General features: G+C 42.0%; 1 protein-coding gene across 1 annotated transcript in view; it reads right to left on the bottom strand.

Annotated features, from left to right (window-relative positions):
- SPATA6 (spermatogenesis associated 6) overlaps positions 1-16883 on the bottom strand; it is a 162857-nt gene that overhangs the window by 69345 nt on the left and 76629 nt on the right. The window contains exons 7-8 of the mRNA XM_044674813.1: positions 13764-13847; positions 8629-8925 (exon numbers count right to left, since the gene is read on the bottom strand). Of these exons, the coding sequence (XP_044530748.1) occupies positions 8629-8925; positions 13764-13847 (381 nt within the window). The remainder of the gene's footprint in view (positions 1-8628; positions 8926-13763; positions 13848-16883) is intronic.

The following is a 16883-nucleotide window of genomic DNA, read 5'->3' as shown; positions in this document are numbered from 1 at the left end:
AAAAAAAAGACGATGGTCTTAAAATCAGAAACCTTGAGTAGTACTCCCAATTCTGCCATTTATTAACTTGTATCACTGGATATTTTATCTCTCTAGACTTTTGTTTCCTTCCCCTGTGGCATAGGGATCATAATCTATACCCTATGGCAGGCACAATGGGAAGTGTTAGACTGGGAGGAAGAAAGGCCTGGATCTGGGTTCTCTCTCTGACACTCATTAGGTTTTTGGTCAGGTCTAAGTTCCTGACTTCTGAGCCTCAGATTCCTCATCTGTAAAGTGGGACTAACAATATCCATAATACCTTCCTCACAGAGTTAGTACAAAGGCTCTTGTCACTAGCATAAGCTTCTCCTTTTACACAGGCTATATTTAAAGCACTTTGCAAACCTTAAGGTGATAAAGGTTGGTTCTCATCACCATCAAAGCTGCTCCTTCATTGAGTGGCTAATAGGTAAGTACTCAGTCTGCCCTAAAGTACCAGGGAAATGTGAGTTATTATTATTATTAAAAAATGTGTAGGAAAGCCCTCCATACTCAAACATAAAAGAATCCCTTCATAGGACTAGTGAAGGTTCAGTTGAGATAACAAAAGTTAATTGTAAACTAAAGTCAATTGTAAACTGCTATAAAAAGTGAGCTTTTAAGATGATTATTTATGACATGGATTAAGAGTGGTTATATTATTGTCCAAGTGAGCTAGAAGGAAAAAAGGGTTGAGCAAAAATAACTTTTAAAACTGCCTGTGGTGAGCAAGATTAAAATCATTTCATGTCAAGCAGCAAAGTGAAATATTAGAGAATATTAAAGTAAAAGCACTTTAAAAGCCTTATTTCACTGAATAATATTTAGGTGGCTAACACTTAATCAAAAATAATTCTGATGATTATTTTCCCCTGCTCAAGCATTTTAATTAAATGTGCTCCTATTCCTTTCAATTAAAAGTTAGACTAGAGCAGGGGTCGGCAACCTTTTTGGCTGTGAGAGCCATAAACGTCACATTTTTTAAAATGTAATTTCGTGAGAGCCGTACAGTGCTCACAGTGCCACTCCTGTAACAGTGCCTGAAAAAAATGGACTTTATGGCTCCTGCAGAAAGAGCCATACATTGCTGACCCCTGGACTAGAGTGTGATCTCTATTTGCAATTTAATGTCAGACAAAAAAATGTCCAACTGTGGACTGCCATTACAGTTAAAGACATTTTTAAAGTGCCTACCAGTCAAAGAAGCAGCCAAATACCACCCAGGAAATTTGACAGAGATGGGGCCAATGCAATCAGAGAAGCCCTAAATCAATAATTAGCATTTTAAATGGTGGCAATTATGCTTTATGTGCACTTGTCCAGAGCAGGACAATGCAAATGGAGAATGCGCACCTAAGAAAAAGAGAAGGAAGAAAGAATGGTCAATGGATACTAGAGCTAACTATGTGTACCTGTCCCAGAGATATGGAGGAAGAGGGCATCAAGAAAGTAGTTCTGAATAATGGTACCAGTGACCAGTGAATAGTGACTTGCCTACATGAAGATCAGGAGAAGATGGATTGTAAATGGCTTACTACTATCCAAGGTTTCACTGATTCCCAATAAGGTGCCTTTGAACATAACTCTTTAAGGTCATCAGGAAAAACATGCTGTGAGTAGGTCCATGATGACAGAGAAGATAAATTCACTCATGAAAAGAACTCTATAAAAAGGTAGGATTGGCCAAATGGAAAAGGAGGTGAGAAAGCTCATCAAAGAAAATAATTCTTGAAAAATTAGAATTGAGCAAGTGGAAGCTAATGACTCCACAAGAAATGAAGAAACAATAAAACACAGTTAAGAAATGAAAAAAGTGAAATATCTCATTGGAAAAACAACTGACATGGAAAAGAGATCCAGGAGAAATAACCTGAGAATTATTAGACTACCTAAAAGCCACGATCAAAGAAAAGGGTCTAGACATTATCTTTCAAGAAATTATCAAGAAAAGCTGCCCTGATATTCTAGAACCAGAGGGTAAAGTAGAAATTGAAAGAATCCTCCAATCACTTCCAAAAGAGATCCCAAAAAGAAAACTCTCAGGAATATCATAGCCAAATTTCAAAACTCCCATGTCAAGGATAAAATATTACAAGCACCCAAAAATAAAGAAACAATTCAAATATTATGGAGCCAAAATTAGGATAACACAAGACTTAGTGGCTTCTACATTAAAGGAATAGAGGGTCTACAACATGATTTTCCAGAGGACAAAGAAGCTAGGACCAAAACCAAGAAACATTTACTCAGTAAAACTGAGTATAATCCCTCAAGGGGAAAAAGTGAGTATTCAAAGAATTAAAGGACCATCAAGAATTCTTGAAGAAAAGACCAGAACTGAATAGAAAAACTGGTCCTCAAATACAAGACTCAAGAGAAGCATAAAAAGGTAAATAGAAAAAATAAATCATAAGCTATCCAATAAGGTTAAATGGTTAACATTCATACATGGGAAGATGAGAGCTGTAACTCTTAAGACCTTTATCATTATTAGGGCAGTTAGGAGTAGTATATATTGACAGAGAACAAGGTTGTGAGTTAAATATGATGGAATGATACCTAAAAAAAATAAAATTAAGGAATGAGAAAGAGGAATACATTGGGAGAAGGGGGAAGGGGAAAATAGAATAGGGTGGTTTATTTCATATAAAAGAGGCATGAAAGAGCTTTTATAGGAGAGAGGAAGATGGGGGAGGTGGAAAGGAAAGCATCAGAATTGGCTCAAAGAGGAAAGAACATACACAGTCTCTAGCAGAGTTGATGAACCTTTTAGAGATAGTGTGCTCAAACTTCACCTTCAAGTCGCCTGTGAGTCTCCAGCATTACCCCACACAGTGGAGGAAGGAAGTGCTTGCATTGGACAGCTAGCCAGAGGGGTTGGGCATTCAAACATTGTCCTCAGGCATGCTGGAGAGGAGGAACAGAACAGCCACCTTTGGCATGCCAGGACACATGTGCCACACCTTTGCCAACATAGCTTTATAGCAGTGATGGCAAACCTTTTCAAGACCAAGTTCCCAAACTGCAACCTCATGTGGCATGTGAACCCCCATCACCACCTTACCCTAGTTAGGAGAGGAAGGAAGTGCTCCCTTTGGGCTTCTGGGCAGAGGGGCAGGGAGCAGCCAGGCCTTGTGTCCCTCTGGCTTTCTAGTAACAAACTCTGGCAAACTCTGTGCTTAAGAAAGGGCAACAGCAAGTGTGCCCACAGAGAGAGCTGTGGGTGCCCCATCTGACACACGTGCCATCGGTTTGCCACCTAGGCTATAGACATGTCATAGGTTTGCCACCTATCTTACCCCTCAAGAGAGTAAAAGGAGACGAGGATAAGAGGAGAGGAAGGAATGATGACTGATAAATAGAGGACAAATTGGGGGAGGTGGTGGTCAGAAGCAAGACACTTTTGATGATGGACATAATGAAAGGACAGACAGTAGGATAAAAAGGAAACAGGATGGAAGGTAATACACAGTAGTCATAATGATGAAAAAAATTACAGGTATCTCTAATAAAGGCTTTATTTCTCAAATACATGGAGAAATGAGTCAAATGTATAAGAATACAAATCATTCCCCAACTGATAAATAATCAAAAGGTATGAACAGGTAGTTCTCAGAGAAAGTTATTAAAACTTTCTATAGTCATATGAGAATATGCTCTATATCACTATTAATTAGAGAAATGCAAATTAAAACAACTCTGAGGTACTCTGATCTTAACATCACTGATAACCATGATGGAGAGGTGACTGGCCTAGAGGCAGATATCCTGGAAAATAAAGTCAAGTGGGCCTTAGGAAGGTTGGCCATAACAATAAGGCTAATAAGACTAATGGAGATGATGGAATTCTAGCTGAGCTACTTAAAATCCTAAAAGATGATGTTGTTAAAGTGTAATACTCACTAACACACCAAAGGGGAAGCTGTGAACTGATCCATTCTGGAGGGCATTTGAACCTAAACCCACAGGGCTATAAAAAGATATATACTCTTCGACACACTATTAGGTCTGTATCCCAAAGAGATAAAAGGGGATATGATCTATTTGTACAAAATATCTATAGTAGCTTTTATAGTAGTAAAGAATTGGCATCAAGAGGATGCTCATTACTTTGGGCAATTGCTGAACTGATTGTGGTGTATAACTGTAATGAAATATTATTGTGTTATAAGAAATGATGAGGAGGATTTTGGAAAAACCTGGGAAGACTTACATGACTGATGCAGAGTGAAACAAGCAGAACAAGAATAATACTGTACACAGTAACAGCAATACTATACAATGATCAGCTGTGAATGACTTGGCAATTCTCAGCAATACAATGATCCAAGACAATTCTGAAGGACTCATGATGAAAAATGATATATCCATCTCCAAAGAAAGAACTGATGAAGTCTGAATGCAGATTAAAGCATATTATTTTTCACTTAATTTTTAAAATTTTTTTGTCTTTTACAGCATGACTAATATGGAAATATCTTACGTGATTGCACATGTATAACCAATATCAAACTACTTACTGTCTCAGGAAGAAGTGGGGAGAGAGAGAATTTGGAACTCAAAAAAAGCTTTTAAATGAATGCTAAAAACTGCTTCTACATGCAACTGAGAAAAAATTTAAGTATTATTTTAAAAATCAAAATCAAGTACTGAAATAAGTATGCCAGCAAATTGGGAAAACTCAGCAGTGGCCACTGGATTGGAAAAGATCAGTTTATATCCAAATTTCTCTAAAGAAAGGAAAGGCCAAAGAATGTTCAAATTATGAAACAATTGTGCTCATTTCATAGGCCAGCAAGATTATGCTTAAGATTCTGCAAGCTGGGCTTCAGGATTATGTAAAACAAGAATCACCAGAAGAGCAGGTTGGTTTTCGAAAAGGCAGAGGAACTAAAATCCAAATTAACATTTGCTGGATTAGAGAGAAAGCAAGATAATTCCAGAAAAACATCTACTTCTGCTTCATTGCATACACTGAAACCACTGACTGTACAGATCATAACACAAGGTGATAAGTCCTCAAAGAGATGGAAGGATTGAATCAGATCATCTTTCTTGTCTCCTGAGTAACCCGTATGTGGGTCAAAAAGCAACAGTAAGAACCAAACATGGAACAAATGATTAGTTCAAGATGGGGAAAGGAGTATGGCAAGACCATATATTATCACCTTATTTATTTAATTTATATGCAAAATAAATGCAAAATGCCAGGATGGACAAATCAAAAGCTAGAATTAAGGTTGCCAGGAGAAATATCAACAATCTGATATGCAGATACCACTCTGTTGTCAAAAAGTGGAGAATTAATTAATTGCATCTTGAAAGAGGAAAAAAAAGCTGGCTTGAGGTTTAACATTAAAAAAATACATATATCATGGCAACTGATGACATCAGTTTCTGGCAAATGGAGAGAGAAGATATGGAAGCAGTGCCAGATTTTATATTCTTAAGCTCAAAGATCACCACAGATGGTGACTGTAGCCATAAAATGAAAAGATGTATGCTCTTTAGAAGGAAAGCTATGGCAAAATTGGGCAACATGCTAAAAAGCAGAGACATCACTTTGCTGACAAAGGTATATATAGCTAAAGTTATGGTGTTTCCATTAGCAATGTGTGGCTGTGAGAGTCAGACTGTAAGAAAAGCTAAGCACTGCAAAACAGATGCTTTCAAATTGCGGTGCTGGAGAAGATTTTTGAGAGTCCCTTGGACAGCAAAGAGATCAAATCAGTCAATACTTAAAGAAATTAATTCATAACACTTACTGAAAGGGCAATACTAAAGCTGAAGTTTAAATACTTGGGTCACATAATGAGAAGATAGGGCTCACTGGAAAAGACTCAGATGTAGGAAAAGGAGAAGGGGACGGCAGAGATAAGATGGACGGTGTCATGGAAGCAATGAACATGAGCTTGGACAGACTTAGGATGACAGTAGAGGATAGAAGGATCTGGTGTGGTATGGTCCAGGGGTCACAAACAGTCAGATACAACTGAATGACTAAACCACAAAATCTCCATGGTAAACTCTAAGATGAAGGTGGAATGGAAAAAGACTTCTTGCAGAAGGTAGCACTTTATCTGAAACAACTTGAAGGAAATCAGGTAAGCCAGGAGGTGGGAATAAGCTGAGAACTACATTTATGGAGGGCAGTCAGTGAAAATGCCCAGAGATGGGAAATAGTGTCTTGTTAGAGGGAAATGAGGGAGACCAGTGTCACTGGATCCCAGAATATTTAGAGGGGAATAAGGTGTAAGAAGTAGGGAGAGCAGGGAATGAAGTTATTTAAGATACAGAGGATTTTGTATTTTATTCTAGCAGAGAGACGAAGCAAATGGAATTGAATGAATGGGGAGGAGGGCCTGGTCAGACTTGCACTTAAGGAAAAGCAGTATGATAACTGAGTAAAGGATGGACTAGAATGGAAGGATTTGAGGCAGGACAGGAATCAGGGAGACCAAGTAGCAGGCAACTGCAATAATCCAGGCATGAAGTATTGAGGGCCTGCACTTGGTGGCAATAATGTCAGAGGAAAGAAGCAGACACAAATGAGAGATAATGAGATGGGCCTTGACAAGAGAGTGGATATAGGGAGGCGAGAGAGAATGAAGAGTTGAAGACACTTAGGTTTTGAATCTGAGTGACTGAAAAGATGGTGGCACCCTCAACAGTAATATGAAAATTTCAAAGAGGGGTGATTTTGAGGGAAAAAATAATGAGCTCCACTTTGGACATGTTGAGTTTAAGATGTCCATAAGACATCCAATTAAGATATCCAATAGGCAGCTGGAGATGTGAGTTTGGAGATCTGGAGAAAAGTTATGGCAGGATAAATAAATATGAGAATCATCAACATAGAGATGATAAGTGAATCTATATGAGCTAATGAGATCCCCAAGTGAAACAGTATAGAAGAAAAAGAGAAGAGGGCCTAAGACAGAGCTAGGGAGTGGGGCAACACTCACCATTAGAAGGTAAGAGCTAGATGAAGATCTAGCAAAGGAGACTAACAATCAGACAGGTAAGAGGAGAATCAGGAAAGAACGATGTCAAGGAAACCCAGAGAGAAGTATCGAGGAGAAGAGGATGATCAATAGTGTCATGGGCTTGAGAGGACAAGAAGAAAGAGGATTGAGAAAAGGCCATTATATCCTGCAATTGAGGGATCATTGGTACCTCGGGAGAGAGTATTTTGGTTGAATAATGAGCTTGGAAACTCTTAAAAATAAAGAAGAGAGAAGAAAGGCAGTGGAGACATTTACTATAAATAGTCCTTTTGAAGAGTTTAAACACAAGAAGGGATATGGGACAATAGCTAATGAGGATACATAGAACAAGTGTGGAATTTTTGAGAATGGGACTGGGTTGGGAAGCAGCCAGTAGACAAAGATAGAAGATTAAGTGAGAAAGGGAATAGAGGGGAATCTGCTGGACAATATGAGATGGAATAGGATCACTTGTCCATGTGGAGGGGTTTGTCCTCACAAGGAGAAGGACCACCTCTGCAGGTAAGATGGGGTGGAAGAGAAGAGGGACCTCTTAGCAAACAGCCTCAATTTTTTAATGAAATCTAAGGCAAGGTTCTCAGAAGAGGTTTGGGGGGGGGGGCAGAAAAACCATGGGAGGTTTAAAAAGGGATTAAAAAGGTTTGGCAAAAGCTCTGTGGGGAGTAGGAAAATGAACTTGATTAAAGGAGGATATAAAAGGATTGCTTCACAAGATGACTGAGGATCAAATGAGTGTATATGAGGGGAGGGCTCCACCAATGCTGTGTGTATCATTCCTGGAGCCAGTCATGTCTGCCTTCTATGGCCTTTCCATCTGCCATGATTCCCACAGTCTGTAACTTCAGCAAGGGTGGGGACCTCTCTTCTCCGTGCTTCACATCTTTCCCAACCCCCTGTACCACAAGATGCTGTGCACAGAAAATGTGTCATTGAGAGAAACAGAAAAGAGCTGATTCTCTTAACCTGGATCAAGGACTCCACCCACCAAAACATTCCCCAGAGACTAATAGCTAGGGAAAGGTGAAATGGAAAGAGCAAAGTATGACCCCAGCCTACAGAGCTGTTGGGAAGCATCCTTTCCTTCTCAATGTACTGGTAGTGAAGACTGTTAGCTCCACTCTAACCTCAAAGCCTTCTCCAAGGTCCTCCTATGCACCTCATGAATTCACTCTTTGTTTCAAAGATCCTCTGTTCTTTCACAGTTCACCCCAGGGACATACACTGTCAAAGACAACTTATTTTCCATTATCCTTTCCTAAGGAGTCCTTAGTTTTCTTTCCCCATCCTTCTTAGCTCCTATGAATACTAACGTCATTACTCCAGAGACAGGGTAGGCTGCCCTCTGTCAGGAGGCAAGAAGTGGACATGCAGAGGATCTAAGCATGGCATTACTAATGGAGCTTGAATTCTGCCAGTTACAAAGGCAGACTGAAGGAGATGTGCTCACTCTAATGACTTTTCACTAAGCATGGCTGGGCAGGGGCACAGTCTACATAGACAGGGCAGACTAGAGGGTGAAAGCAGCTTAAGAACAACCCTTCAGAGAAAGATGCAGGCCCAAGAGAGTGCAGGTGAGAAATGCTGTGCAGAGAACACATACGTGTCTGATGACAAACGGAGGTTTGTCAGTGTCTTTTTTGAACTCGTAGGGTCCCAGGTTGAGATGAGCTAAGCGCCTCCTGGTGTCTTCCGACAGCTCGCACATCCGCCTCTTGGTGTATGGGGATGGAGAATGGCACTTGGATGAGATGGTGGGCTGCTCATAGTTCCGTGGGTTTACGCAATACTTGTGTCTCTCAGGGGACCTGGACTTCTTCTTGGAAGGTCTTGCTGCCCCCCTCATTTGCATTCGGCCATGGCTCCTTTCAGCAGGGTTGGCATGGCATAACAGTTTATCCTGAGTCAGAAAAAGAAAACTGGGGTCACCTCATGATAGTGATGGAGAGTAGGAAAAAAATTCCAAGGTTCAGGAAGTCCTGGGGGTGAGGTGGCATCCCTTCCCTCTTTTGTTACTTCAATCACTGGGGAACTGAGGCAGAAGACAACCCTGGTTGGACTTAATGGAGCACCTGAGAATCACTCAAGCTGTCAAATTCATAAGCTTATGACCAACTTCGTGAGGAACCTTCCTGGGACATAGTGTACAGGGATCTCAAGATTCATACTCAAAGTCTTTCCTTCTGGTCAGGACTTGCTAACGAAAGTTCTGGCAAGTCTGGAGTCACTTTTATCCAGTGCTTCCTTCCTCATCACATGGGGACATTGGTGTGGCTTGTTCAGTGTTCTGTCTGTGGAAATCTCCCTTTCCATCCTTCCCCCCACTAGACAAGGAGTTCTGAACCTGGGACTGTGGACAGACTTCAGGAAGACTGTGAATTTGGATGGGGAATAAATTCCACATGTATTTTCACCAGCCTCTACCTAAAATTTAGCATTTTCTTCAATTATCTAAAATCATGTGTTCTGAGAAGAGGTCCATAGGTTCCACTAGACTACTAAGAGGGTCCATGGACCCAAAAAAAAGTGAGAAGCCCAAGCTCTAGACTAGGAGGCCCTGGAGGATGGGGACTATTGTTTTTTCTATCTTTGGATGCCAGCAAGAAGCAGAGCCCAGGTCCTTGCATATAGTAGTTGGACTGAATTCAGTCACTGAACCCTAGTTCCTTCAAATATAAAATAAGGGACTTATAACACAGGACAGATAAGGAAGGAAAGATAGAAAGGCAAGCAATTTAAAACAGATTGTGTCAAGTCTTTATTTCACCCAAATCAGCTGATCATGGATTCTATTCTGACATCATAGCCAGCATTTCTATTATCACCCTTCGAACCCTGGTTTGTGCCATAAAGTACCAGGGCCCTTCAAATCCACACCACCACAGGGAAGCCTGAGGAAGTCTAATAAACTTTCCTCTGGCTCTACCTGAAGCACTCCAAGTGCCTCTTTTTTGCTCCTCAAACTAGACATTCCACCTGACGCTCTGTGCTTCAGTCTTAGTTGGCCCTCATGTCCAACATGCTCTCTGCTTCCTCCTCTCAGCCACTGAGAATCTCCTATTTCTTTCCATTCGGCTCAGCTACCAAAGCCTATGGCAATCTCTTCCTGTTTCCCTTCATTATAAGTGTTCCTAGCCATGGATAAAGGCTGAATTTCTAGCCAGGAAAACCTGAGTTCCAACCCAGCACAGAAGATTCTTAGAACCTCTCTTTGCCTTGATAAAACAAAAGTGATGATAATAGCACCTACCTCTAGTTTTGCTATTAGGATAAAATGAAATGATACTTGTAAAGTACATGCAAACCTTAAACTGTATGTCAATGCTAGTTAGCTGTTACAGCCCATGCCAGAAAGCCCCTGCCTTTCTGTATCATGTAGCATATAATTGCATATAAAAATTAATTTAATGCATTCAGTCTAATCCCAGAGATAATAATCAGCAAAAGGTAAGATCTTTAATCCTAGAAGTCATGAGCAATATTAGCTGGCTCATTTGTACTTATTCTTGCATCTTCAGTAACTGCCTAAGGTCACTCTAACTGAGATCAACAATCAGTGAAAGGACTTGACTTGGAGTCTGGAGCCTTTGGCTCTGTGGCCCACAGGAGGCAGCAGAAGCTAGCCACTCTGGTCTCTCCAACTATGGTTCTCCCCCCCCCAAATGGAAATAATCATTATCCCGTTATTTCCTGGAGTTTTTTTTGGGGGGGGAGCAATTTGTAAACCTTAAAGCATTCCGGAACTATGGGATTCTTTAATGCTTATCAAAATTTCCATACATGTGTGGAAGCAACCAAAGGCTCTTGGAAGCTATGTCATCAAGGCACAAGCTCTAAAAGGTCCTCCATGAAGATGGGAGGTTTGGACTTTTGCCCTAGCCACAAAGTGTGTATTTGGAGAAGGAAGACTTAGGCCAGCTCAGCTAAGGGCAAAGCAGCTCTTCAACTAGCTATTCCCAGAGATGAAAGAATGTTTTCAGCTCCAGCAACAACTCCAAGTAGGAATTTCCAAATTTCCAAGTGGAAAAGACTTTGGGCCATAGTGGCCAAAGGCAGCCTCACACCACATACCCTTGATGAACTTAAGGATTGCTGTCTCAACATCATTAAGTTTTATAGATGTTTGCAGGCAAAATCCAGACATTTATAGACACGTTCTATTCCTCCATTCATGATAATTTCCTTTCTTAAACCACGCCTTAGGAAGAAGCCCCAGATAATGCTTCCACCTTCCATGCCACTACTACTCTCTCCTGGGTCTCCTTCTACTTGAATGACCACTCCTCAGGCTCCTTTGCTAGATCTTCATTCAACTTATAACCAGTGAAGGAGAGTATCCTCCAGAACTCTATGACTGGCCCTCTTCTCTTCTCCCTCTAGACCTGTGTGGGTGAAGACATGGCACGTGTGCCCCAGTGGCACAGAGGGGGCTACTCTGTTCCTTTTATCCACCATGCCCAAGGACATTTTTGCATGCCCCAATTCTCTTTCCAGTCACTTCCTCCCTCTGCTCTCTGGGGTAATGTAGAGGACTCCCAGATGCTTGAAGGTGCAGTTTGAGCACACAATCTCTAGAAGGTTTGCCAACACTGCTCTAGACTATTTCACTTCACTGGCACTTTCACCTTCACCAGCATCCATGCTTTCAATTATCATCTCTATGTTGATGACTGCCAAATATACTTATCCAGTCCTTACCTCCCCCTTCTAACCTCCAGATTCACGTTTCCCATTGCCAATTGAACAGCTCAGATGGGCTATTCCATAGACATCTTAAGCTCAACATGTTCATAACTGAATTCATTCTCTGCCCCCCCCCATAGTCCTCTCTTTGTAACTTCCCTATTTCTATTTAGAGGACCTCCATCCTCCTAGTCCCCCAAGCTCACAACCCAGGCATCATCCTGGATTCCTTCCTTTCTCACCTCCCATATCCTAACTACTATATCCTTCCTATGGCACTTCCGCTACCCTGATTCAGGACCTTCTCACCTCTCGCCTGTTGCTCTTCGTATCACAAGTCTCTCTTTTTTTCTTTTTAAATCCTTTCTTCTGACTTAAAATTGATCTTAAGTATTCATTCTAAGACAGAAGAGCAGCAACCACTAGGCAACTGGAGTTCAGTGACTTATTCAGGGTCCCACAGCTAAGAAATATCTGAGACCAGGTCTTCCTGATTCCAGGCTATGCTATCTACCTTTCCAGCCTCCTCACATTTTATTCTCTCTACCAGTGACACTAGCCCCCTGGTTCCCTCAAACAAGACTTTCTATCTTCTAATGCTGGGCATTTCCCCTGGCCTTGCTCTTGTCTGAAATGTTCTCTCTCCTCATTTCTGCATCCTGACTTCCCTTGGCTTCCTTCAAGCCTCAGCTAAAATCCTATCTTCTCTGAAATCTTTTCTGCCACCCTCCCTCCTCGTGGTGCTGGTGCCTTCCTTCTGATGATTTCCTCCAATGATCCTGTCCACATCTCGCTCATACCTACATGTCTGCATGTCACCTCTCTCATTAGATGGAACATGAGAGCAGGACCTGATTTGGGGCCTTTCTCTGCACCCTCCGTGCTTCTCACTGTGCCTAGCACACAGTAAGTGCTTAATTAATGCCTAGTGATTGACTGATCTCCAAGGATGAAGGGCTCTCTGCCTCCTGAGCTTTAAGCTTTGAAGAAGCTCAAGTTACTAGAAAGCTGAAATCTGTTTGAAATCTTTGCAGCTTCCCCCCACATTCTTTGTTCTGACCTCAGGGGCCAAGGAAACCAAGTCTGATCCCTCCTCCACATGACAGTCAGTGAGGTCAAGCTCAAATAGAAATAGATCCTACAGGTACTATGTTGACTTAGAAAGCCACAAGTTAACACCATCTATGTTGTATTGTATTTTTGTCAAACATTTCCCAAATCCCAGGTCAGATTCCTCCCCTCTGTGATACCTTAGGGAAATTATTGTACCTCCTCTGGGCCTTACTTTCCTGATCTGGTTTAAAAAAAAGAAAAGAAAAAAGGGTATCATTAGGCAGTTGGGGGTACAGTGGAGAGAACATCAGGACTAGAGTCAGGAAGACCTGAGTTCAAATTTGACCTTAGACACTTATATCTGTGTGCCCCTGAACAATCCACATAACCCATCTGCCTCAATATTCTCATTAGTAAAATAGGGATAATAATAGCACCTCGAATGAGATATTTGAAAACACTTTGTAAACCATGAAACATCCTCTAAAAGCTAGCTACTAACTATAATAATGAAGGGCTTGGACTCAACCATCCCCAGTGTCCCTTTCAGCTTTAAATCCTGGGATCCTATCCCCATGCTCCTGCCTTCCAGTTATGAAGAAAGCATTTTCCAAACCTTAAAGCTCCAGGAATGAGCTCTTAGCCTTTCATTGGACAGCCTGCTAGCTGCACATGGTAGGTTGCCAGTGGAGAAGAGGCCCCCTTCCTCCTCCTCCTCCTCCTCCTCCTCCTTTTCCCTTCCATCACAGCAGCCACCAGATGATTCCTAAGAAAGAAACTTTCCAGCTCACTCCCTACTGAGTAGAAGATTTTATTCCCATCACGTTCGATTCAATTTAATCAAGTTGTCAGCCACCCCAACAAATGCTTTACCCAACAAAATGACAGAAGTGGGACCATGCAAACGGTTGGGGCAGGAGATTTGCCAGCAAGAGAAGCAAACCTCCCCCCAGAGGCATCAAGTCCCAGATGCCTTTAGAGTAACTATGCCCCATTCATTACCTGAACTCCTCGACACTTCCTTGAACTGATCAGACATTCTGTAATCACAGATGTAGTAGAAAATTCCAGTCGTGGGGCAAGTCCCTGAGGAGGGGAGAAAAGAGAAGGTCATTTCTCAACCTCAGGATTTTTACCACATGATAAAGATATCAAAGCTATAAAATGGTGCATAGATGTAAACTACTCTCCTTTGTTGGCTTCAGCCTTTTCTGAAGATAGGTAGAAAAGGCAGAACTTTGACAAAATGTCAGCAAGACAATACTGCTTAGCTGCCTATTGGATTACAGATGATTCAAGAGCTTGTGGAAAACAGTAAAAGGTCTGTTTTGTTTGGCTTTGTTTGATTTTCAGTTCAATCCATTCAGCCATCATCCATTTTTAAGGTGTTTCCTTACAACTAAATATGAGGGGAGGGTGTTTGAGGAATTTCAGGTGTTTAGGTTCAGACAGCAGGAGGATTTATCCACAGCAGCCCAAGATGGCAGCTGTTTGGTGTTTCCATCACTTCCAGCCTAGCTGAGGTAGCTCCTAAGACAGCAGAGAGGGGACTCTGACCACCCAATGGCCTCCTCTCCAACTTGGGTCTACTGACATCTTGCCTATCTCTGAAGATTCAACTCAAAGGCCACTTCCTCCAGGCAGCCATCCCTGATCCCTGCCTCCCACCCTGGCCAACAGACTGCCCATGTACAAACTGTTTCTATACTTCTAATGTATTTTAAAAAACTTTTTTTTAAAACACTACCTTCCATCTTAGAATCAATTTTGTGCATTGGTTCCAAGGCAGAAGAATGATAAGACCTAGGCCCATGGTGGTGAACTTATGGCACATGTGCCAGAAGAGGCACTCAGAGCCCTCTCTGTGGGCATGTGCACTGTTGCCCTTGCCCCAGTACAGAGTTTGCCAGAGTTCATGACAAGAAAGCCAGAGGGACACAGGGCCAGGCTGCTCACCACCCCTCTGCCCAGCAGCCCAATGGGAGTGCTTCCTCCCTCCCCTGTCTGGTGTAAGGCAGGGAGCTCACATGCAGCTTGAGGGTGAAGTTAGGCACTTAGTCTATAAAAGGTTCACTAGGCAATAGGGGTTAAGTGACTTGCCCAGGATCATACAGCTAGGAAATGTATAAGTCCACACAAGACCTCCCATCTCTAGGTCCAGCTCTCAAATCCACTAAGCTACCTAGCTGCCCCCTCTAATGCACTTTTCATCTAATCTAAATAGTGATATATTTGTATCTTAGTTGCCTAACTAACTGTAATCTTCATAAGTGCAAGGAGTGTGCTGTATCAATACTCAGCATTTCAAAGCAAGCACTGTAATCTTAACAGAGTACACACTTAAACATTTGTTGAATGGACAAGTACAGGTTGAGAATAGCTTCCCCTAATTAGCTCCATGATGATCACTTTGGATATATCCAATGGTTTTCAGTCCCCACTGAGGGACTTTGGTCCTGTCTCTCCCCAGCACCCAATTGAGGCTCAGCCCTAACTTCTCTTTCTAGCTTCATCACATATCCATTCCTGTCCAGGATGACTCTCCAAGCCTCGTGCTCAGTGTGGGCTCTCTCATTCACTCTGCTCCTAGCAGTTTGCCTGAACCTTTTCCTGAACACAGTTGAAGCCAATTGTCAGTGGGCTTGCTGTTTGTTATTTCATTCCCATACAAAGAAGGAAGCCTAGCAGAGGCCTCAATAAACTTGGCCCCACATACCCAGTCTTCCTCTCTAAGGGTAGAAGAGTAAGTTTCCACAGTAGAATACTAAGGTGATAGACTTGGAGCTCAGCCAGAACCTTGTTCTGGATCTCACCTCCAATACTGTTAAGGATAATAGCCCTTAACTTTCTATGAGTCTCAGTTTCCCAAGTCTGAAAATTGGGGGCATGACTTCCAGCAATATCTAATTCTGAGGATTAATGCTGATAAAATGACATAATAGAGAAATGTCAGTTATAATTAAAAACAATAAAACATTTCTTTTCCCACCAGGATGTCAGATTTCACCAAGGTTCCTCCCTGTACATTTTTGTCAGTGGCTGGGCAAGGGGTTCATTACCTGCCTCCCCAATAAAAATCACCAAATTGTAGGACCTTATTATTACAGAGGCATCCTATTACTGTCAAAGGCTTCCCTGTCCTTCCACTATCCTGAGTTCACATTCCTGGTGCTATCTTCCACTCCTCACCCTACCTCAGACCACAGGGCAGAAGTGGAAAGGCTGGAAGGGAGTACAATGGCCATCTATTCCAGCATGACAGAATCTCCACTATATATTTCCAACCAAGGTTTGTCTGGACTCTTACTGGGAGACATCACTCCTTCCTAGGACAGCTTGTTGCACTTTTGGAAAGTGCCAAGTTTTTCCTGATTACAAACACAAATCTGCCACTTTGTCTTCTTGACTCCATTGCTCATGGTTCATTCTTCTGGGGCTAAGTAGAACATCAAATGCTTTCTACAAATGACAAATCTTCAAATATTTGTGAAGGCAATTGTCATATCTTCCCTTCATCTTTTTTCCAGCCTAAACATGCCTGGTTCCTTCAAACGATCCTCAGATATCATATCAGGAGCAGGAGGCTTTTTACCAATCTGGATGTCTGCCTCTAGCCAATCCTTAGTTTATTCAGGTCCTTCTAAAGCCATGGTGTTCCAAACCAGTGTACACACACTGAGGCCCATTCTCACTATGATGCTGACTATGGCTACGACTATCACTACCACCACTACTACTACAATTACTCTCCTCAGGATCTAAACATAATTCTGATGGGCAATAACACGGTCTCCTAGAACTATGGCTCACAAGCCCCCACTGAATATCAAAAGACATTGGCTTTTTGAAACTTGCATTGAAAAAGGTCCTATAGTTTGGACATCCCCCTGCCAAAGCCTCTTAACCAGGGGCTGGCAACCTTTTTTGGCCGTGAGAACCATAAACACCACATTTTTTAAAACGTAATTTTGTGAGAGCCGTACAGTGCTCAGAGTGCCGCTCCTGTAACAGTGCCTGAAAAAAAAATGGACTTTATGGCTCCTGCAGAAAGAGCCATATCTGGCCCTCAAAAGAGCCAGATATGGCTCGAGAGCCATACGTTGCCCACCCCTGCTCTTAACT

Source organism: Gracilinanus agilis, chromosome 4 (genome assembly GCF_016433145.1).
Source record: "Gracilinanus agilis isolate LMUSP501 chromosome 4, AgileGrace, whole genome shotgun sequence".
NCBI classification, from domain to species: domain Eukaryota; kingdom Metazoa; phylum Chordata; class Mammalia; order Didelphimorphia; family Didelphidae; genus Gracilinanus; species Gracilinanus agilis.
The sequence above is the reverse complement of the archived record's forward strand: the minus strand, read 5'-3'. Positions and strand labels throughout refer to the sequence as shown.